Source organism: Mastigoproctus giganteus, chromosome 10 (assembly GCF_048544385.1).
Source record: "Mastigoproctus giganteus isolate SK-2022 chromosome 10, ASM4854438v1, whole genome shotgun sequence".
NCBI classification, from domain to species: domain Eukaryota; kingdom Metazoa; phylum Arthropoda; class Arachnida; order Uropygi; family Thelyphonidae; genus Mastigoproctus; species Mastigoproctus giganteus.
The window spans coordinates 68,606,148-68,630,944 of NC_143584.1; the positions used below are offsets into that span (position 1 = coordinate 68,606,148).

The 24,797-nt window shown below is 38.0% G+C and overlaps 1 protein-coding gene across 3 annotated transcripts in view; it reads right to left on the minus strand.

Moving 5' to 3' along the window:
* LOC150079071 (putative ATP-dependent RNA helicase DHX35) overlaps positions 1-24,797 on the minus strand; it is a 427,459-nt gene that overhangs the window by 316,363 nt on the left and 86,299 nt on the right. For all 3 annotated transcript variants that reach the window (XM_090383587.1, XM_090383586.1, XM_090383585.1), the window contains exon 3: positions 19,881-19,973. In XM_090383587.1, the coding sequence (XP_090239713.1) occupies positions 19,881-19,973 (93 nt within the window). The remainder of the gene's footprint in view (positions 1-19,880; positions 19,974-24,797) is intronic.

Here is a 24,797-nt window from a genome sequence, read left to right on the forward strand (position 1 = left end):
GTATAACTGGAATTCACTTGTTACTCCAACAACAGCCTGGTAATTACTCAAAAGTGTACCAGCATATAGTAGTTAACTATCCATTAACTATCAGTTTTGCCAATGTGCTGTATTGACACTTTCGGCTTCTAAGATGCAGGGCAATTTTTCAAGTTATTTATAAGCCGACAAATACAGTAAATACTAAGCACAAATAATTATTTTAGCAAAATAATAAAACATATAAACATAAATAGCATCTACTTTCTTGGATGAATTCCCAGGACACAGATACCTGGCCTAGAGCAATGCATTTTCTGGTAGTGGCTTGTTCAGTGCAGTGAGTGTCATCATGAAATTTTGAAAATTCAAAAAGGTAAAAAACTTTGCAAATGCTTTTAAATATAAATTAATTCTCATTTTGATTTGACTTGGCTTCCCAATATTAGAAATGAAATTAATTCAAAAATCAAAGCACAATTTTTTTAAAAAATTATTTAAAATGCATAAAAGAACTCCTATTTTTACTTCCTTTTTTGATGTAAGACTACATCTATTTATGTATCACTGATTAAATTTCATCAACCTCTGTATCTGAATTCTAGAGAATTTCTGCTTTTTATAAGCCAAAATCAGGCTGAAAGCAAATTCCCTCTAGCTGAAATCAAAATTCAAAATTGAAATTCATCAATTTCAAAAACACACAGAGACATGACATTTACATTCAGTTCTCCAATCTAAGAAGGCAAATAAAAAACAGTATCAATTTGGCCTACCAAAATCACTTAGCTAACCTACAGAATGCAATGCTAAACAGGCATGATATGGGTCCATTCTGGAAGCATTGGAAAATGGGTTATAAAAAACACAAAAATGAACAAAATGGAGACCATTTAATCAGATCAATTTGCAAATTTCTACAGTGAACTATATACTGAAAAAGCTGATCACAGCAGTGAGCTTGATAACACCTCTCCCTCCTCATATTTCAGTGATACCCTGACACAATTTGAAGTCAATGCAGAGACTTTATTGAATATCCTCAACGAATTTAAATTAAGTTATGACACAAACACCGGCAGTTTCCCCATGGCACTCTGGAAACACTGCTTTGTTGTATTGCAACAACAACTTATACATCTGATTTTAGCATTAGCATTAGTAGAGGCATATGATGCAAGAAAGCAAGCTTATTCAGCATCAGCCGAAAAAAAAAAAAAAAAAACACCACTCCCATTTCACCCCTCTGTTCGCTCGAAATACCTGTCCAGTTGAGCCTTAAATTTGTTTAGGCTATCAACTTCAACAACAAGTGATGGAAGTCGGTTCCACCAACCAACCACCCGCTGGCCAAAGGCAAATTTCCGCACATCTATCCGACATCCGTCCTTCCTCAATTTGAATTTATACCCTCTGAGCTGATTATTCTGAGCAAGATGAAGAATCCCATTGGCATTGAGCATGCTCAAACCATTCAAAGCCTTATACACCTCTATCAGATCACCTCGCCGGTGCCTAGTCTCCAGACTCTGTAATTTGCAAAACTTAAGCCTTTCTTCGTAAGAGCAACCCTTTGTTCCATTCACTAATCTTGTTGCCCTTCTCTGTACCCATTCCAGCAGCTCTACATCCTTCTTGAAATGAGGCCTCCAAACCTGTATACAGTACTCAAGATGTGGCCTAACCATTGCCTTATACAAGGGAATAATCACCTCCTTATCCCTGCTAGAAAAATTCCTGTATATCATTGACAAGACACCATGAGCTACTCTTGCAGCTCGTCTGCACTGCTCAGAGAACTTCATATCTGCCTGCACAATTACCCCCAGGTCCTTTTCATTCTCCACCACTGTCAGTGTAGTACCGCAGAGTTGATACGTTGCTCTGGGGTTACTGTTTCCCATATGTAGTACTTTACATTTGTCAATGTTAAACTTCATTTGCCACCTCTCAGCCCATCTGTTCAACCTTTCCAGATCCTGTTGCAGCAGCATAGCGTCAGTGGTGTCCTTAACAACCCTGCCAACCTTTGTATCATCTGCAAATTTGGACATTAAACTTGATATCCCATCATCAATATCATTCATAAACACCGAAAACAACAACGGACCCAACACTGAACCCTGAGGAACTACACTAATAAAATTAGTCCACGTTGAGCAGTGTCCATTGATTACCACTCTCTGTCTTCTGCCACTCAACCATCCCCTTATCCATAGCAGCAATTTGCCTCCAATGCCACACTGCTCCAATTTGTGCAGCAGTCTTCCATGTGCAACAGTATCAAAAGCCTTTCTAAGATCCAAATATATAATATCAAAGTTATTCCCTGCATCCAGTTCTTTTGTGACTACATCATAGTATCCAATCAAATTGGTTAGGCAAGACCTGCCCTTAACAAAACCATGCTGCGTCTGAGCTATAACTGAATTCTTGTCTAGATGATCCTGCAGTGCTTCTTTAACCAGTGCCTCCATTAATTTACCTGGAACAGAAGTTAAACTAACAGGTCTATAATTACTTGTGTCAGCCTTTGATCCTCCTTTGTGAATTGGGGTTACATTTGCACATCTCCAGTCTATGGGTACCTCCCCTGAGTCCAAAGAAGCTCTCATAATTATGGCTAGGGGTTTGCTTACTTCCTTTGCTGCCTCCTTTAATATAACTGGATAGATCCCATCCACCCCAGGTGCCTTTTTTATGTTTATCCTCAACAATCTCTCCTCCACTTTCCTCTCAGTTATTACAAAATCATCCAGCTCACTGCCAATGTTTACTTTACCTACATCGTTCTCCTTCCTGAATAACTCCTCATGTGTGAATGTAGATGCAAAATACTCGTTTAGATTGTTAGCCACCTGAGCAGGATCCTCAACTGTTGAACCATCAATATCCAGTGGACCAATATGATTCATCCCTTTCCTTCTTGAGTTTAAATAGGTAAAGAACTCTTTTCTGTTTTTCTTTGCATCCTTTGCCAAGGATTTTTCGTAGTCTGCCTTTGCCTGCCTAATCTCCTTTGTGACTTGGTTACAGACCAACTTATATCTATCATAGGCTTCCATGTCACCCATTAATTTGTATGTATCCCATGCATTTTTCTTCTCTGCCACATGTCTCATTAGTTCATCTGACAACCATTTAGGCCTAAACCTTGAACAATATTTCTTAGTTGGTATGTAAAGCCTGGTAGCCTCCAAGATTAGTTCCTTGAATGCTTCCCATTTTGAGTTTGCTGTTGGTAACATCATCAGTTGGTCCCACTGTATAGAATTTAAATACTGTCTCAGACCATCATAGTCGCCTTTACGAAAACAAAAACCCTTCCCTTTACCTCTGATGGTAGTTACCTCCTTGAGTAAATCCCACTTCAACACACTGTAATCACTGCCACCTAGTGGTTCATTTATCTGCAGATTCTTAATGCATGAAGAATCACTACTGATAATCAGATCAAGAGTATTGCTCCCTCTTGTTGCCTCACGAACATGCTGATGTAGAAAACAATCATCCAATAAATCCACAAAAGCCTTGCTAGTGTGCGAGTGACCAACCCACAAATTCCATTCAATATCTGGGAAATTAAAATCCCCCATTATAAGACTCTCTGATTTACTGGCCCACTCTATTTCCCTGTGCAATATCTTATTATACTCATCAGAGTCATTAGGCCTATAGCACACTCCTACTCTCAATTTTGATTTCCCTATGCTTATGTCACACCAAACTGACTCGACACTGCCCTGTCCATCGATGTCGACTGGCTTCACTTCCTTGGACTTTATGTGTTTCTTAACTAATAGCATAACCCCTCCTCCCCTCCTGTCCTGTCTATCCTTTCTATACACATTGTATTCCCCAAATTCCAGTTCTGCATTCCTTATATCTGTGTGACACCACATCTCTGATATCCCAACAATATCTGCCTTTGATGTTTTGAGCAATACCTCAAATTCATCAAATTTATTTACCAAACTCCTAGCATTGGTGTACACGCAGGTATACATGCACCTGTTTCTATTCTTGGCTACCCTAACACAACCCATGTGTTTACTTGTACCGCAATGACTCCCAGCAGTCTCTGAAATATCCTGCATCTTGTTTTTCAGGCTTCTGCTCATTTCAATAGAAGCAGTGCAAAAATCACTTCCACCTCTGCCAGTGGCTACTGTTAATCTATTAGTCCTTGTATCCTCCCCAACTAGCAGTTTTCCGACCCACCTAACTCTGCCTCGACAGCATCAGCAAAAATTCTTGCACCCTTTCTATTTAAATGTATCCCATCCCTGTAGAAGCAATCTCTCCTGTTAACAAGTACAGTCCAGGCTGAAAAAATTCTACCCCTTGAGCCTTGCACAATCCCTCCAGGGCCGAATTGATCGACAAGGCTCTCATCATATACTCCCTCCTATCGTGTCTGGGCAGAATTGCAGACACTTTCAAATTTAACCCTAATTCACGGCTTTTTTTCAACAGTGACCTGTACTTGCTAAGTAATTCCGCCGGTCTCCTACTCTTGATATCATTTGTGCCAACGTGTACAACTATATCACCTTTTGTGCCCTTAAAAGATGATATCCGCTCTACAACGTCATCAACCTTTACCCCTGGCAGACATACCCTGGTCCTATTCCACCTATCCTTTTTACAAAGCATGTTCCCCGCTAAGGGATCACTCCCTGGAATATTAAAGGAAACCACTATCACACCTCTTTTTAAAAAGGGGGCTAAAGACACACCTTCCTCATTTCGACCCATACACAAATCTAATCCCCTAAGCAAGATCATTGAGAACCTACTTTACTCTCAACTCTGCTCCTTCATGAAAAATAAATTCAGCCACATTCATCATGGCTTCCTAATGGGCAGATCAACTGTGACTAACCTACTCTCCATTGAACATAACATAAAACTTAGCCTTGACAATAACAATCAGATAGACATTATATACCTTGACCTACAGAAAGCCTTTGACTCAGTACCACACAAGTTGCTTTGCCTCAAATTAAAGAACATAGGTCTATCAAGTAATGCCTTATCACTTATGTCTAACTTTCTTGAAAACAGGAAAAGCAGAGTTCATTTTTAAGGAAGATACTCCTTCACTTTCCATATACAAAGGGGAGTCCCACAGGGTTCTCCTCTGGGGCCATTACTCTTTTCTGTATATATTAACGACATACAAGATTGTATGCTACATGTTGACATCAAAGTGCTCTCATATGCAGATGACTTGAAAATATACAAAACCATCAAAACAACACAAGACTGTGAATCACTGGAAAATGGACTAGACACCATCACCCGATGGATCACAAACAATGGTCTAACACTAAACTTAAACAAATGCTGCACCACGTCTGTCACAGACTATCACAAAAAACACAAGATTAATTATCCCTATAAAGCTAATAATCATGAGCTACTGAGAATACATGAGGTTTCAGATTTGGGAGTATGGTTTTCTGAGAAGGGAAACTTCAACACACATGTAAATAAAACTACAGCTAAGGCCTCCAAATCCCTTGGACTAGTTAAAAGAATCTGCTTCGATTTCACCAATGTACAGCTCATAAAAACAGCTTGCATAATGATCATCAACCCAATTCTAGAATATGCCTCACAAATCTGGAATCCTCACACCAAAATTCTTATAAAACAACTGGAACATATTCAGAAATCCATAGTCAGATTCCTGGTGTACAAATCTAGGTTGGAACTGAACACAAAATCCTACAAAGAATGGTGCATTCACTTCGGGATTGTACCACTCTACCGAAGAAGAGCTGCGGCAGACTGCAAATTCCTAATGCATCTCGTGGCTGGCAAGCTCGATGCCCCCAAGCTGCTCTACCTCATCAACTTCAGCTGTCCTCCAAGAGTCTTGAGAAGACAAAATATGCTGGCCCAAGAGCCATTCAGAACTGATCAACTCAGATTCCATTACTTCAACAGAACTGCAAAATTGCTGAATGAATCCAACATTGATATCCTAAATGAAAACATTAATATCAAAAAAGAGCTACAAATTTTACAATCAAACTAATAGAGAATGAAAATAAATGACTAATTTAATAATAACAACAATAATAATACTATAAAGATAGGTATACTTAGCTTTAACAAAAAAAAAAAAAAAAAAATTGTTTCTTCAATGAACTAAGATAAGAAATAACAATTAGAAAAAAAAAAAAAAAAAATAGGGATAACACAAAGCAATTAATGCAACTACTTAATGTGAACTATCAAGAAAAGAAAACAACAAAATGCTTAGAAATACTAATTTCTCTGTTACCACAGCTTTGCTAAAATGCAAATCGCTTGTAACGTGTGATATGCATTGTACAAATTTGTATATGTTGTAAATTGACCTTGTATATTTGAAATTGTATATTGATACCTGACATTGTGTACAGATTGTAAATAGAAGGATTACTATATTGCTACTGTCAAATTCCTCCTCTGTAAGGCTTCCGCTGTTTTGGAGTAATAAAAAAAAAAAAAAAAAAATTCCACATCTGTCCTGCAAGCGTCCTTCCTCAATTTAAATTTGTGCCTCATTATGTGTGTTTTCCCAGGATGCTATTAATATTTAACTTAATTGATTCCTTAAACAGACTTCCACGCAAATATCTACTTTCCAGATACTACAATTTGCAGAAGAAAAGGCTTTCTTTTTAAGAGCCCATTCTGCTCCCCCCACTAATCTCATTGCTCTTCTCTGCGTCGGTTCCAACAGATTCATATTCTCCCAGACCAAATATGCAATATTTAAGATGTGGCATTGCCTTACAGAGCATAATAATTACCTCTTTAATTCTGCTAACAAAAAATTTCTTTATACCATTAACAAAACCATTAACATATCAGCTGCCCTAGCATCCTATCTACACTGCTCAGAGAACTTCATGTCTGACAGCACAATTAACCCCAAGTCTTTTTCATTTTCCACTACCCTGAGTGTAGTACCACACAATTGGTATTGTTACTCTGGGATCACTGCTACTCATATGCAGTATTTTGCATTTGTCGATGTTGAACTTCAATTGCCATTTCTCAGCCCATCTGCCTAATTTTTTTTAGATCTTGTTGCAGTAATATGCCTTGATTCCTGTCACCCACAACCCTACCAACTTTTGCATCATCTGCAAACTTTGACGTTAAGCCTGATATGACTTCTATATCATTAATAAATGCTGAAAACAAAAAGGGACTTTTTAGCATTAGTAGAAGCATATGATGCAAGAAAGCAAGCTTATGCAGCATCAGCCAAAAAAAAAAAAAAAAAAAAAACTTCCACTTCACCCCTCCGTTCATTCGAAATACCTGTCCAGCTGAGCTTTAAATTTATTTAGGCTATCAACTTCCACAACAAGGGATGGAAATCTGTTCCACCAACCAACTACCCGCTGGCTAAAGACAAATTTCTGGACATCTATCCTACATCTGTCTTTCCTCAATTTGAATTTATGCCCTCTCAGGTGATTATTCTGAGCAAGAGGCAGAATCCCATCAGCATTGAGCATACTCAAACCATTCAAGGCTTTATACACCTCTATCAGATCACCTCGCCGGTGCCTAGTCTTCAGACACTGTAATTTGCAAAACTTAAGCCTTTCTTCGTAAGAGCAACCTTTTGTTCCATTCACTAACCTTGTTGCTCTTCTCTGTACTCATTACAGCAGCTCTACATCCTTCTTGAAATGAGGCCTCCAGACCTGTATACAGTACTCAAGGTGTGACCTGACCATTGCCTTATACAAGGGAATAATCACCTCCTTATCCCTGCTAGAAAAATTCCTGTATGTCATTGATAAGACAACATGAGCTACTCTTGCAGCCCATCTGCACTGCTCAGAGAACTTCATATCTGCCTGCACAATTACCCCCAGGTCCTTTTCATTCTCTACCACTGTCAGTGTTGATACGTTGCTCTGGGGTTGCTGTTTCCCATATGTAGTACTTTACATTTGTCAATGTTAAACTTCATTTGCCACCTCTCAGCCCATCTGCTCAATCTTTCCAGATCCTGTTGCAGCAGCATAGCGTCAGTAGTGTCCTTAACAACCCTGCCAACTTTTGTATTGTCTGCAAACTTGGACATTAAGCTTGATATACCATCATCAATATTATTTATAAATACAGAAAACAATAATGGACCCAACACTGAACCCTGAGGGACTCCACTAATAACATTAGTCCATGATGAGCAGTGTCCATTGATTACCACTCTCTGTCTTGGCACTAAACCTTGGGGAACTCCACTAATAATATTAGTAAAAGGATCAGTACCCACTGTTATCCACTTTCTGTCTTCTCCCACTCAACAACCCTTTATCCACAGCAGTAATCTGCCCTTTAATGCCACAATGCTCAATATTTGTATAGCATTATTTTATGTGCAACAGTACAAGAAGTTTTTGAGATCTAAGTATATGATGTCAAACTTCTTTTTTTGTTCTTTTTTTGTAACTAGTTCCTTTATTACTGTGTCATAGTATCCAATCAGCTTGGTCAGACAATATCACCGTTAACAAATCCACGCTGTGACTGCCATATAACAGTATTCCTATCCAGATGGTCCTATATTACTTCTTTAACCGGTGACTTCATTATTTTACTGGAACAGAAGTCAAACTTATGGGTCTGTAATTATTCACATCTCCTTTGTTCCTCACCAAATTGTGAAGTGGAGTGACATTTGCACATCTCCAAACCATAGGAACTTCCTCTGAATCCAAGGATGCTCTCATAATTATGACTAAGCTTTGCTTATCTCTTTTGATACTTATTTTAATATAATTGCACAAATCCCATCAGCCCCCAAGTGCCATATAGTTTTAGCTTCAACAATTTCTCTTTCATTTTCTTCTCAGTTATACAAAATCATTTAGATCCCAGTTATAACTTTGTGTACTTCTGGAATTCCCATCTCTAAAAACTTCTTGGCAGATGAATGTAGTTGCTAAATATTTATTCAGTTTCTCAGCAACGAACAGGATCATCAACAGTTATGCCATTCATATCTAGTAGGCTAGTGTGGTTTTCCTTTCCTTCTATGGCAAACTTAACAAAAAATGCTTTACTATTTTTATTTGTATTCTTAAAGCAAAGACTTCTCATAATCTGCCTTAGCTTGCTAACCCCCTTAACTCCATTGCATATTATTTTGTACTTGATGTAGATATCTGTAACCTCTGCTAATTTATAATCATCCCATGCATTTTTCTTCTCTAGCACTAGTCTCATCAATGCATCTTACATCCATTTAGGTCTAGGCATTGAATAGGTATAGGTATAGTTGGTATAAAAAGCTTAGTGGTTTCTATAATTACTTCCCTGAAACTTTCCCGTTTAGAATATGCAGTTGGTAACATCATCAGCTGGTCCCACTGAGGGGCGTTAAAAAGAAAATGTCCTTCGGTAGGACCAATTGTTGACAACTGTAGTTGCTTTTAGAAAGCAAAATCCTTTCCTCTTGCCCTTGAAATCCAGAAAAGTCTTGCTAATGTGTGAGTGACAAACCCACAAGTTCCAGTCAATATCTGGAAAGTTAAAATCCCCCATTAGAAGACATTCTGATTTACTGGTCCACTCAATTTTTCTAGATAGCTGCTTGTTATACTCATCACAGTCATTTGGCCTATAACACACCCCGACTCTCATTTTTAAAATTCTAGTGCTTGCTCTACACCAAACTGACTCAACACTGCACTGGCCACCCATGTCAAATGGTGCACTGCCTTCATCTCCATGTGCTTCTAAAATAAGAGCACTGTACACATTGTACTCACCATATTCAAATTCCATATCCCTTATATACGAGTGGCATCAAGTCTCTGATAATCCTACAGTGTCTGCATTTGATGACTTAACCATTACTTCATATTCATCAAATTTGTTGGCCACATTCCTAGCATTAACATATACACAAGTATACAGGCACCCATTTCTGCTCTACCCTTACATGCATGTCCTTTTCTCATGGAGAACCCCCCCCCCCAATAGACCTTGTAATTCCCAACATTTTCCTTTCCAGACTTCTGCATCTCCCAATAGAGGCAGTGTAAGAATCACTTTCACCTGTGCCTGTGTTCCAACCCAACACTGCCTCATCAGAAAATATTATTGTGCCCCTTCTATTCAAGTGCATCTCACCCCTGTAAAAGCAGTCTTTCCTGTTAGCAAGCACAGCACAGACCTGACTGAGAAAAATTCTACCCCATGAGCCTTCCACAGTTTCTACAAGTCTGAATCAATTAACTGGGCCTGCATTGTGTACCCCACCCCATCATGTCCAGGCAGAATTGCAGAAAATTTCAAATTTAATCCTAACTTACAACTTTTTCTCAACACCTTTACTTTTCAAGTAAATCCTCAGGTCTTCTACTCCTAATGTAATTAGTACCAACAAACAACATTACCACCTCTTGTGCCTTTAACACATTCACTTCTGCCTATATTTGAGAGAGAGTGCATTCAATATGCCATAATAATTTTTGGTATGTTGAAAATCAACAACAATATTTGGAAAATTTATAAATAACAGTTGAAAAAAAATAAAAGTCTAAAATTCACAACTAAAGGTGCTCACTATGAGTAGAAAAGAATGCTCACTTATGAGCAGAGTTATAAATTAGAACAAACCTCAAAATTTGATCAAAAGCTTATTCAACATACATAAACTAACCTCACCACAAGCAATAAACAAATAAAACTGTGCACAGAGTTCAATCAGTGTGCAGTGGTTAATTTCATATGCTTTTACTTTCAGAACTCATTTACTCATTTGCTTAAGAATGACTGCCCATATGCATTATACATAACAGCACAGTGCAGTTTTAAACTTATGTGCATCAGATGCAGCATACTTGTTAAAGGATGATAGCTGCTCTAGAAAGTCATCAACTTTTGTACTGGCAGATATACTCTGGTCCTATTCCACCTATTCTTTTTACAAAATATATTTCCATGACAATGTTTTATGACATATTCTACATTTTCATATTAATTATGTTCTATGACAAAAGCTGCAAATAAACATTCAGCATGAATATCATCAAAATGCTAAAAACTGCTATATCTGTTGTTACATTTCTTTCAATGCACTGTATACTGTCTTTATTTACTGAAAATGCCTAATTACACTGCATTTACTATAGTTTGAAAATAAAAAATCACATCTACATGCAGTACACAAGGCAATGTGTTACCAATTTCAGATTTTATAACACCTTGAAAACCTTGTGTGTGTCTTTCTGGAACTTTAGTATCTTATTGAAAGGCACTTTTAACTCTGCACTACATAGTTAAAGACATGGGAGGACATTCTCCCATGTTTATATTTTGCAATGTAGACCAGCACACCTGACAGCCAATTTGTTAAAGAAAATATACAAAAATTTACAGAATTTTTTTTAAAATTCCAATTGTAACAAAGTTTTATTATTTTTTTTGCAAACTAAAAAAACAGTTTTCACAAAAAAAGATGGAGAAGAGATTAAATCAAGTAAAAAACAGACAGATTTACCATCATGAATCCAAAATGTTGGCAGCTATGTAACTGGAGTGAGTTCCTTACTTATAGAAATTCCAAAGAACGCCATTTTTGAGTCAATAGATAAATATGTCATTGCAAGAAAATTATCTTTCACTCACTATGCTCTAGAAGGACAATTAATGTAATCAAGCTTTCATCATTATAATTACTCTGTCACACATCTTAGACTAAAATCCACATTTGATAGTGTGGATTTTAGTCTAACATGTGTCGCCAGAAAGGAATGATCCCAGTAAGATACTACTATTGTGACCAACAAGGATGTATCAACATCCTTGTTGGTCACATGACAAGTGGAAGGATCCCATCAAGAGGGCGCTGACTCTCTTTAAAAATTACAGCTGCGAATTACAGGCTCCGAAAAAGCATGTGTTTGCCTTTTTATTTACCTAATTGTTATTATATATTGTGCTTTATACATAGTCTTATAGTTATAGTTATGCTGGTTATTTCTATTTTTAATTTAGATAAAGAGTTTTTGTAGATTACTACTTAATATATGTAAAACCATTATTTCGTTCGAATCTTGCAGCCATTGTTTTTGTAGATCAAATTTTTAATTGTGGTAACTAGTTAGCTCTAACATATAATTATATAGCATAATATGGATCACTGCATTTAGGATTCTATTAGATAGCATAGTATTGACAATTAATTAATTAAATTTATTGATCTTATTAATTAGTATGAATCAGAGCTGTAATAACTTCGATTTTTTTCGTTTTAATTTCTGGAGAGTATCATACGGAAGTGTTCTACATACTATATTGAGGCAAACTCCTCTTATTATTTTACAAATGATCTTATTAATTTAAAATATCATGCCACAGACTAGAGCAGCAAAGCAACAGACACAAAGTGGCAGGAGTGCTGTGACCAGGGGAGAACTGAGGGGGGCGATTCTCCAATGTCACAGCCTAAAAAAATGTGCAACTTGTGAAATGTTTGCTGAACTCTCTGGAACAGAACATGACCTAGCCAAGGAGGATGTCTTTGTGTGTGCCAGGTGCAGAGAGTGTCTAGAAATTAGGCATCAACTTAGCATTCTACTGGGCGTCTATGAGAGCTTGAGGTGTAGGGTAGATGCCCTCGAATAAATTAATATGATGGGCCCGTCAAGCTCTCAGCTGCCCAACTCAATGCCAGAGCTCACTCCTGGACATCAGGCAACACAGCGGCAATCTCCAAAGCAGAATGCACTGGTCCCAAAAGAACTAGTTATTGTTGGTGACTCTATTGTCAGGGAGACGAGGAATATATTGGGTAAAAAGGATAGATAGAACAGGACCAGGGTATGTCTGCCAGGGGCAACAGTTGATGACGTTGTAAAGCATATATCATCTTTTAAGGGCACAAAAGGTGATATTGTTGTACACATTGGCACCAATGACATTAAGAGTAGAAGATCTGCAGATTTACTTAACAAATACAGGTCAATGTTGCAGAAAAGCCGTGAGTCAAATTTGAAAGTGTCTGCAATTCTGCCCAGACACGATAGGAGGGAGTACATGATGAGAGCCTTGTCAATCAACTTGGCCCTGGAGGGAATGTGCAAGGCTCAAGGGGTAGAATTTTTTTCAGTGTGGTCTGTGCTTTTTAACAGGAGAGACTGCTTCTACAGGGATGGGATACACTTAAATAGAAAGGGTGCAAGAATATTTGCTGATGCTACTGAGGCAGTGTTACAAGGGTTGGAAAACTGCTAGCTTGGGGGGATTCACAGACTAAAAGGTTAAAAGTAGCCACAAGCAGAGGTGAAGGTGATTCTTGCACAACTTCTATTAGAATGAGTAATGACATGGAGTGTGGGGTGCTGGGGGTTTCAGGGGCTGATGGCAGTCATCATGAAACAGGTGGGTATATGGGATGTGTTAGGGTAACTAGGAATAGGAATAGGTGCATGTATGCTTGCATGTATACCAATGCTAGAAGTACAGTAAATAAATTTGATGAATTTGAAGTGTTGGTCAAGACATCAAAGGCGGATATTGTTGGGATATCAGAGACATGGTGTCACACTGATATTAGGAATGCAGAATTGGAATTTGGGGAGTACAATGTGTACAGAAAGGATAGACAGGATAGGAAGGAAGGAGGTGTCTTGCTGTTAATTAAGAAAAACATTAAATCAAAAGAAGGGATTATACTGTTGCATAATCCCTGTGTTACGGTTTTGACTTGAGTAGTCATTATGAATAAATTGGTATCACTCAGGATCCAGAAGAGTGACATCTTTTTTTTTCACAAGCAGTTTGAAGGTAAAAGTTTCAAGGTTGTGTGTTGCTTCACAATGGGAATATACAGCCATCAATCTCTGTTGCACAATCTATTCATAACGCATGGCATGTATTAGAGAAGATCGAATACAACCAATATAAATGGGAAGTCTCTGGAGACTTCAAGATGATGGGGTTTGCAAAGTGGTTTCACTAAAGTTCTCTTGCTTTTCGAATGGTGTGCATGTGGGAAACATTGGTGAAGCCATGTTATGTCAAGGAGCTGGGAATATTCTTGCCATGTATATGCAACATCCAAAAATTTCATTACTTCATATAGCAAGTCCTTCTCATCTTTTCTTACTACAGAATACATCATGAATTGTCAAACTAACAGAACAAACTTATCTGAGAAAAGATCTAAATCTCCCAAACATTTCCTCATTCATTTCACAAATATACATGGTCTCATTGTTCATTTACATATCAGAATACCAGACAATAACCACACAGCCAACACGATCTTTTTCTCATAGACACCCCCCCACCCTCTAAGTACAGTTGAAGTGAATGGTTCTCCAGGCACCTCAGATCAACCTGGTGATGGTCCCTTCTCCAATGGAGCTTTTCTCTTATGGCCATTCTCAACCTCATATTGTTTGGATTACAAGAATGCAAAATGGGACGATCTGCGAGATTTCTATTCTTCTTTTCTTTCATCGGATTACTGTGTCAAATCTGATGTCAATGTTTGCTCATATCATGTTGGTGAAATTATTCTAGTAGGGATGAAATCCTATATTCTACACTGCATCTTAAAATTCCATCCTTTATCAAAACCTTGGTTTTCCAATAAATGTGCTAAACGCTATTCAAGATAAAAATATTTCAAATGCTTGAATCTAAATCTCCCAATTTCATTTTCTGCCTACACTAAAGCTCACAACAATTTTAAATCAGTCCAAACTAGATTTCAAAAGACTAAGAGTAGAAAACTTGCATCTTGTCCAAATGGCAGCCAAGCATTCTAGTCTCTTGCTAAAGCTACTGACCGCAACTTTTTCCCATCTCTGTCAAAATCAGTTGGTTCTATTGCCACTTCAGCCAAAGATAAAACTGACCTGCTAGTATCCTACTTTCCTTCTAATTCATGTATTGATGATCTTGGTAACCACTTCCTAGGGCGCCTCCGTAGCCAGGTGGGCAGGAGCAGCAGTGCATAGCACACGCTTCTTGATTAGACCGGGGTTCGAGCCTGTGACCACCAAATACGGAGGATGCGGGAAGGTCAGGGAATGACCACCGCATATCCCCGGAGCAATAGGCCTTAGTTGCTAATGCTCCTAAAAACCAAATAACAACAACCACTTCCTACCATTCCCAGTGCACTCCACTGAATGGAGTGAATTGAAGTGCACCATTTCCAGTACACTCCATTCAATGCTTCCTGTGGTCTTATGCAAAAGGGTGAATGCAGATGCACCATTCAACCTGAGCAGAATATTATCACAGTTAATTCACTCATATCTACTGCACCAATGTGATTCAACTCCTTCCTTCTACTGTTTACATAAGTAAAGAACTATTTGCTGCTTTTCTTTGCATTCTTTGCCAGAGACTTCTTATAATCTGCCTTAACTTGATTAACCTTCTCTGTTACTTGATTGTGGGATAGTTTGTCTATTCTAGGCATCTCATACATTTTTCTTCACTGCCTCAAATGTCATCAGTTCATGTGACATCCATTTAGGTCTATACCTCAAAATGAATCTCTTAGTTGGAATAAAGAGCATAGTAGCTTCAACAATAACATCCCTAAATGCTTCTAATTTAGAATTTGCTGTTGGTAACATCAATTGGTCCCACTGCATAAAATTTAAAAACTGTCCAAGACTGCAATAGTCACCTTTACAAAAGCTCTTTCCTTTCACTTTTGCAGTAGTCACATCTTTAAGTAAATCCCACATCAATACGCCTAGTGGGTCTTTTATCAGCAGATTCATAATACATGAACAATCAATGCTCATAATCAGATCAAGAGCACTGCATTCTCTTTTTGGTTTAGGTAACAATCATCCAATAAATCCACAAACACCTTGTTACTGTGTGGGTGACCAATCCACAAGGTCCAGTTAATATTTAGAAAGTTAAAAGTTCCATTGTAAACATTTTGAGTTATTGTATCCATGATATGCCTGAACAGTTATTCATTATATATTGATACAGTCATTAGGCCTAAAGCACTCTCTTACCTCATTTTTGTTTTTCCAGTGCTTATACATAACATTCAATCTGATTCAACTACAGTAGTACCTCGGGTCACGAATGCCTCTAGTCACAAACAAATCGGCCCACGAACACAATTTCCGAACAAATTTTGACTCGATCCGCAAACAATGCCTCGGCGCACGAACGCACAAACATGGCTTTGGCGCCATGTTTTCGGCTCGCAAACAGCATCAGTTGTACTCAGGTTTGTGCGCTGTGAACATTGTTTGTCACTGCATTGTTCTTGATACAATTGTTTTTTGCTTTTTGCATTAAATTAACCCTCATTATGGCTCCCAAGAAAGTGAAAAGTGTTAGTGACAGTGGTGTAAAGAAGCCTAAGCGTATTACAGTAGAAACGAAAAAGGAAATAATAACTAAACATGAAAATGGTGCTCGTGTTTCTGATCTCGCCAAACAGTATGACATGGCTAAATCTACGATCTGTACTATCTTAAAGAACAAAGATGCGCTAAAGACGGCTGATGTGGCTAAAGGAGTGACTATGTTAACAAAACAAAGGTCTCAATTATTAGAAGAAGTAGAAAAATTATTGTTAGTTTGGATTAATGAAAAGCAGCTTGCTGGAGATAGGGTTAGCGAGGCCCTAATATGCAAGAAGACTACTTTTTCACGGTGATTTAGTGGCGAAAACGCCAAATACAAGTGATACTAGCGTTGACGAATTTAAAGCAATTAGAGGCTGGTTCGAGAAGTTTCGTCGAAGAACTGGAATTCATAGTGTTGTTAGGCTTGGAGAGGCAGCTAGTACGGACAAAAAAGCAGCAGATGCCTATGTGGAGGAATTTGCAAACTTTATCAACTCTGAAGGTTACGTACCGCATCAAGTTTTTAATTGCGATGAAACAGGACTTTTTTTGGAAAAAAATGCCAAGAAGGACCTACATAACCCAAGAGGAAAAGTCACTGACTGGCCACAAACCAATGAAGGACAGGCTTACACTTTTACTGAGTGCTAATGCAAGTGAGGATTAAGATTAAGCCTCTTTTAGTTTACCACTCTGAAAATCCACACGCTTTTAAATGCAATAAAGTGCTAAAGGGTAAACTTCCGGTATTGTGTAGAGCGAATAGCATGGCTTGGGTAACAAGATTACTTTTTATGGAGTGGTTGATTGAAGTTTTTATGCCAACTGTCAAGAAATACTTTGAGGAAAATAATTTGCCCCTTATGTATCTGCTGGTTATGGACAACGCTCCTGCCCATCCTCCAAGTATGGAAGAAGACCTTGATGTTGAATACGACTTCATAAAAGTCAGATTTCTGCCTCCTAACACCACTCCTCTCATCCAGCCCATGGACCAGCAAGTAAATTACTTGCTGGTCCATGGGCTGGATGAGAGGAAAAAAGAGCCTTTGTATATAACTTCTTGATGTTGGAAATTCCAACTTCAAGAAGTTATATACAAAGGCTCTTTTTTCCAGGTGTTTCCAGGTGACCAATGACACGGATTCAACCCTGCATGATTTTTGGAAGGATCACTTCCATATCCTCCACTGCATAAACCTCAATGACAAGGCATGGAACAATGTCTCTAACTGCATGTTTCAATCTGCCTGGAGGAGACTTTGGCCAGGTTGTGTGCCTGATAGAGATTTTGAGGAGACAGATGTAACTCTAGTAAACGAGATTGTGACCATTGGCAAGAGTTTGGACTTGGAGGTCAACGAGGAGGATGTGGTGGACGGCCACAGACAAGAACTCAACACAGAAGAACTTGTTGAGTTGCAACGTGAACAGATGAAAGTTATGCAGGAGGAGCACTCAGGAGAGGAGGAGGAAGAGGCGGTACATGTTTCAAGTGCTGAGATCAAAGAAATTTGTAGCAAGTGGAGTGAAGTGCAGGTTTTCATTGAGAAGCATCACCCTAACAAAACTGTGACCAGCAGAGCAGTAGACATTTTAAATGACAATGTGATGTCCCATTTTCGGAAAATTATCCAACAAAGAAAAAGACAAATGTCTCTGGATCGTTATCGTGTGAAAACACCAGCCACCGAGTCAGCAATCGAACCGCTTCCCAGGATACAAACAAGAGAAAAAAACACCAAAAATGCCCAACGTTATTATGGAATAGGACTCTCCCTCCTCATAGTTTCAAACTAAAAAGTTTGAAAGTTTGGAAAATTACCAGAATACAAAGAGACGTAGAGCACACGAATGTTGTAAGCAGACTGCATTGCTGACAATGAAATGCCGCGCGATGCCATTCTTGGACTCACTGCTGAGCGTGTCATGTAGAAAAATATCGAAAAAGCGGAACAAGCACCGAACATAATGAACATGGATATAACTGGAAACTGCCGTATTAGCGGAACACCGTAATGCGAGCCCTATTGTACTGCAAATTCATCAAATTAAGTTACTTAATGCAGGCCCTACTGTACTGCAAATTCATCAAATTAATTTATTATGCTTCTAGCATTAGCACACATACCTGCAACTGTTTTCACTCTTAGTAACCTTAATGTAGCCCGTATATTTGCTTGTTCCACAAGGACCCACAGCAGGTTTTGAAATCCCCACCACCACCAAGCTTTTCAAGTTACTGCATGTTCTTATAGAAGCAATGCAAGAATCACTTTCACCTCTGCCTGCAGCTACTGTTAATGTATCAGCCTGTGTATCTCTCCCAGGCTAGCAGTTTTCTGAACCCACCTAATACTGCCTCAATAGTTGGCAAATATTCTTGCGCCCACTCTATTTAATTGTATCCCATTCCTGGAAAAAGTGTCTCCAGTTAACAAGCACAGGCCACACAGAAAAATTCTATGAACCTTGCACATTCTCATCAGGACCGAACTGATTGACAAGGCTCTCATCATGTACTCCCAGTAATATGTCTGGGTAGAATTGCAGACACTTCCAATTTCAATCCTAACTCAACTTTTTCTCAACATTGCTCTGTACTTGTTAATTAAATCCTCAGATTTCTCTTAATATAGTTACTACCAACATGTATAAAAGTATTACCTTTTGTGCCCTTAAAAGATGATAGTCATTACATCATCTACTTTAGCCCCTAGCATACATACCTTGGTCCTATTCTACCTGTCCTCTTTTGCACAATATATTTCATTACATTGTTTTTTTATCACTGAACAGCATTTATGGATTTCTCTAAGCCAGATTAAAGCCCATCACTGTCTGTTATTATTCATTAGTGCAATGTGGCAACATTTCAAAGTCTGTTTTCCACTAAATTTAGATTATAGGTTTTGTGTTTACTTCTTTATCCCCCCCTCTCTCTCTCTCTCTCTCCATCAATATTCAGTATAATCACACTTCATCTCTTCATCCCAATCATTTAGTTACGGGTTAAAGTAGTATGCCAAATGTTATCAACTCTCCTTCTTGTTACATGTTTCTTTACATTTGTGGTTTATCAAAATGTGTAAATGGAAATCATCTTAGCTCATCAATCAAAACTCTGCAGACTACATAAGTGGACAGACCACTCTGTCCACAGGATACCAGTCATTAATCCCTTATAAAAACAAAATACATGCTATTTATAAAGTAAAGTGCAGCCATTATCAACCCACTGCAGGATGGAAGCCTCCTCAACAATTCATGCTGAGGGAAATGGACCATAATCTGCCACGCTGGTCCAGTGCGGGTTGGCAGATCGACCGTGTGCTACTGCACTCCCGCTCCTGACCACTCGGCTATTTATACTCCTGTGCAATTACTAGGTAAAAGGAATTTATAACTAATCATTTTGACAATGAATACAATCATGAACCATTATCTACAGCAATCTAAATATGAACAACCAAAAAAAAATTAAAGGAAATTATACTTTTTCAATCGCATTATTTTATAAATGTTTACCTGTGGAATCTGTGTGCTCTTCCCACAGCTGGTCTCCCCAACTAAAACAAGTACCTGATACTTTTCCAGTGCAAACAAGATATGATTTCTGTACTAAGAAAATAAATAAATGAAATAAATATATATATATAATTATATTTAAATAATGTTGTAAAAGAAGTATTACTTAATAAAAATAAAATGGAGGGTACAGCACACATCAAAGGCAGCAAAAAGCACATTCCTCTACATGATGCTTGAAACATAGTCATATAAATTAGAATAAGGTTTAAAATAATAAAATAATGCCAGCAGTTTATTGTGAATGGTTTAAATCTCTGTTTGGTGATATTTCACATAAATTTGGACCTGGTGCCCATCAGAGGGGGCACCGCTAACTTTCTATTTAATTGGCTTTAAATTTCAATGAATTATTATTCGTATAATTAGATTTTCTAAATTAATTTAGAGTTTCCATTGCAATGTATTTTTATTCTTGTTACCTTTCTTTTCCCTCCCTGTTAGATTTGAATTTAGGTTTAATTTTATTTTTTCGCTCTTGTCTTGCCGTACTGCTGGCATTATTTTATTATTTTAAACCTTATTCTAATTTATATGACTATATATATATATATATATATATATATATATATATGCAATTTACAAAATAAAAAATAAATATTGTAGTCTAAAGAGCTGATTGGCTTTAAAATAATTTATAAGTCTTGGTAACTTTTTTCTTTACAGGCATAAATTTATGTCTTATGCTATTCATATAAATAAGCATAGCATAAGTTGTTATTGAATATATAATAGAAATAGTATTTACCATATAGTGTAAGGAAGACATAGGCTTTTGCTGCACTAGCAAAAAAAAAAAAAAAAAAACACCAAGTAGATAATAAAATACAAATTATATGCTTCCCTCATCATACAGGTAACTATCCAGTTGACCTTTTAATTTATTCAAACTGCCGGCCTCACTTACCTGTGGAAGCAACTTTTTACATTAATCAATAACTTGGTGACTAAGAAAAAACTTCCTACAATCTAGTCTAAACCTCTTCCCCTGTAATTTGATTTTATGACCCCCTAGTTCTGGAATTCTTAATAGCAATGAAAATTCCACCTTCGTTCATTTTACTAACCCTTCTCACAGCCTTATAAACCTCAATCAGATCCTCTTTAAGGTGCCTGGTTGCCAAGCTCTGTAGCTCACATAATTGAAGTCTTTTCTCGTACGGTCAGCCTTTTGCTGATCTCACCATGTGAGTTCCCCATCTTTGGACCCTTTCAAGAAACTCAATATTTTTTCATACGAGGTCTCCATACTTGGACTCAGTATTCCAAATGCAGTCTATTGTTCGATAAATCATCAATAAGATACCAAGGGGATACCTGGCCACCTGTTTATACTGTTCAGAAAACTTCAAACCTGCCCATATCATAACTCCCAGATCGTTTTCTTTCCCATCAAATGTATAAGTTATTTTGGGGTTGCTGTTTCCCAAGTGTAAGACCTTGCAATTTGCTGCATTAAAACATAGCTTCCATTTTTCTGACCATTCATTGAGCCTGTTCAAGTCATTCTGCTAATTTGATATATCACATCCAGGAGTTCCTCAAACTTGGTTGTCATTTTATGGTTCGCTGAGTTAGTGCTGAGGTTGGAGCCAAGCAACAGACTGCACCACAGGTGGACCCAACAGATTCTGAAAATGGGATAACAAGTAGTATGTTACTCAAAACCTCTAAGTCCCTGGGTAAGAGGGGGCCCAGCTTTGAATTTGTGAACCCATTTATCAAGCAACTCACCAGGAGGAAGTTACATGTACAGTAGTCTTCTTTCCAACCCTAAAGACAAACTGGGGGGGGGGGGAGAGAACTCCAACACATACTGGCCAAGGTTGGTTTGTGTGGGAGCAATGACAGGAGGAAAAAAAAAGATGGGGAAGAGAAGTTTCTAGCAAGTGCAGTTTATCAAGGAGAGATGTAGAAGTGTCATGATGGCCAAGTATGTGTATTATGAGGGCAAGGTGGCACTTATTTTGGTTTATACACAAGTGGTGAATTCTCAAGCAACTCAAAAAAAGTGTAAAGAAACTTAGGAGGTTAATAGGGAGAAGAAGAGAGGGAGGGGTATGAAAATTCCTAGCTGTGCACTTACATGAGCTGGGTGGGAATGCATCATCTGTGGTGGGACCACAGATGATGCATTCCCACCCAGATGATGTATATTCTGGCTGAAAGCAAATTTTAACACATCTATCCTTTTTTCTTTATCCTTAAATTTATGTCCCCTTATATGGGTGATCCGAAAATGAGTTAGTATGCCCTCCAAACTCAACTTAACTGATTCATTTAAAGAGTGAGTAACCTGAATTTCTAAAAATGAACTAAGCTAAAACATTTCGTTGGATCTGAGTGATGAGGGACTGCCAGAGTTGTTAAGGACAGTAGGTTGGCAGAGTTGTTAAGGACAGTATGCTACTGCAATCAAGAGCTACTGCAATCAATGGGATCAAGAAAAGTTAGGCAGATGGGCTGAGAAGTGGCTATTGAAGTTTAACTTTGACATATGCAAAGTACAGTAAACCCCCGCTATTCGCGGTATCTGTATTCGCAGTTTCGCGTATTCACGGTCGCTGATTTAACATAAAATGAAACCAAAAAAAATGTGAATTTTAAAGCGCCGTGAACATTTTCCGCCATAAAAAAACATGAGCGTGGCTAAAATTATCTTTCCCGGTCAAAACACTCACGATTTTGTCACCCCTCTCCCCCCACCCACTGAGTGGGATGGGGGAGAGGGGTGACAAATCGTGAGCGTGGATGTTTCTCGCTAATCCTTGTTCAATATGTGTTACGCGCTTGTCATGGAAGGTTTCGTCGTTTGCTTTTAATTTATATGCTTATAAATTGAATAAATTTATCCATTTATAAATTGATATGCTTACAAAAGTGATAAATCTACCGTTTTGCAAAAGTGATAAATCTACCGTTTTGAAAAAGTGTGTTTTGCAGTGTAAAACACACTTTTTCGAGTGTGTTAACAGAAGAAAGTGACTTTATTGTGGACAAGTTCTTTCTAACCCGTATTCGTAGCCATAAAAATATGGCTACGAATAACAAGGGAAATGTGAAAGATCAAAGAAGATGATGACATTAGCGAATAAAATTGAGTTATTAGACAAAATTTCTAATAGTGAAAGTGTCTCCTCAGTGACAAAACATTATAAAATCAATGAGTCAACGGTACGATCAATCAAGAAATCGGAAGAAAAAATCTGCCGTAGTGCAAGTGAAAACGCGCTAATTGCTTCAAAAATTTGCTCTGTAACTTGTGATGTTAAATTAGAAAAAATGGAAAAAGCTTTAAATCTGTGGATAGAAGACCGAACTCAAAATAAAATTCCGTTAAGTTCACTCATCATTCGTGAAAAGGCAAAACCCCTTTATCAACACTTTAGCAAAACTGGTGATAACACTGGCGGGATAAGTTTTATCTAGCAAAGGCGCTGGTTTGAAAGATTTGTTTGAAATTTCTAATAAATATTACATTTAATATTAAATTGTTTCTTATTTTCATTTCGATGCCATATGCTTGCATTTCACTATGTGCTGTCTATGTACATAGTCATATTACGAAGGTACATATAATACATACATAGACAAAATTTTAGACTAGTTTTTCTTATATATTTCATACTTTGGAACGGAACCCCTTTATTACTATGAGAGCCATAACTCAGTATTCACGTTTTCGGTATTCGCGGCATTTCTCAGGAACGTAACCCCCGCTATTCGCGGGGGTTTACTGTACTGCATATGGGTATCAGTAATAACCCAACTGTTACTGCATATGGGTATCAGAAACGTACCAACTGTGTGGTAATACACTCAGGGAAGCAGAGAATGAAAAGACCTGGGGGGTAATTGTGTAGTCAGGTATGAAGTTCTCTGAGCAGTGCTGATGGGCTGCCAGAGCAGGTCATGGAGTCTTGTAAATGATATATAGGAATTTTGCTAGAAAGGGGTTATTATCCCTTTGTATAAGGCAATGGTCAGGCCACACATTGGGTACTGCACACAGGTTTGGAGCGCTCATTTTAGGAAGGATGCAGAGTTGGCAGGATGAGTACAAAGAAGGGCAACAAGATTGGTGAGAGGAACAAGGTGTGCTCTTACCAAGAAAGGCTTAAGTTCTGCAAGTTGCAGCAAGTGGTCATTCCCTGACCTTTCTGCATCCTCCGTATTTGGTGGTCACAGGCTCGAACCTCGGTCTAATCAAGAAACGTGTGCTACACACTGCTGCTCCTGCCCACCTGGCTACGGAGGTGCCATCTATTGTTGTGGAAGTTGATAGCTTAAATTAATTTAAAGCTGAAGTAAACAAACATTTGGAGTGACTGCATGGTTGAAATGGGAAAGTTTGTTTTTTTTTTTTAGCTAATATTGTATAAGCTTGCTTTCTTGCATCATATGACTCAACTAATGCTAATGCCAATTCTTTATTGCATGGAAAGTAATCCATTACAGCATAGGTGGTGAAGAATGTTTTCTGCTTCAAATGGATCAAAAGAACCTGTCAATATATTCCATCTGGAAATAATGTCATGTGGTGTGAAGACAGTAACAATGGGTGTTTTATTCTGAAAAGTCCCTTGTTGTAAGATCAATCAAACAAGTTACCCGTTACGTTACCGAAAGTCAGGGCTGGCATTATGGGTGTGCAAGTGAGGCACTTGCAACATGGTGCTGTGCCATTAATAAAATATGCTTTACATTTAACATTCAATATCAAATTTCTACTTTCTCTCTACCTCAAATACAAAATCATCTTCTTCTTTATCTTTGCCTTCTTCCCACATTTATATGGGGTCAGCATTTCCATCTTTAATTCTTTTTCTCCATTCCTCCCTATCCTGGGCTTCCTCT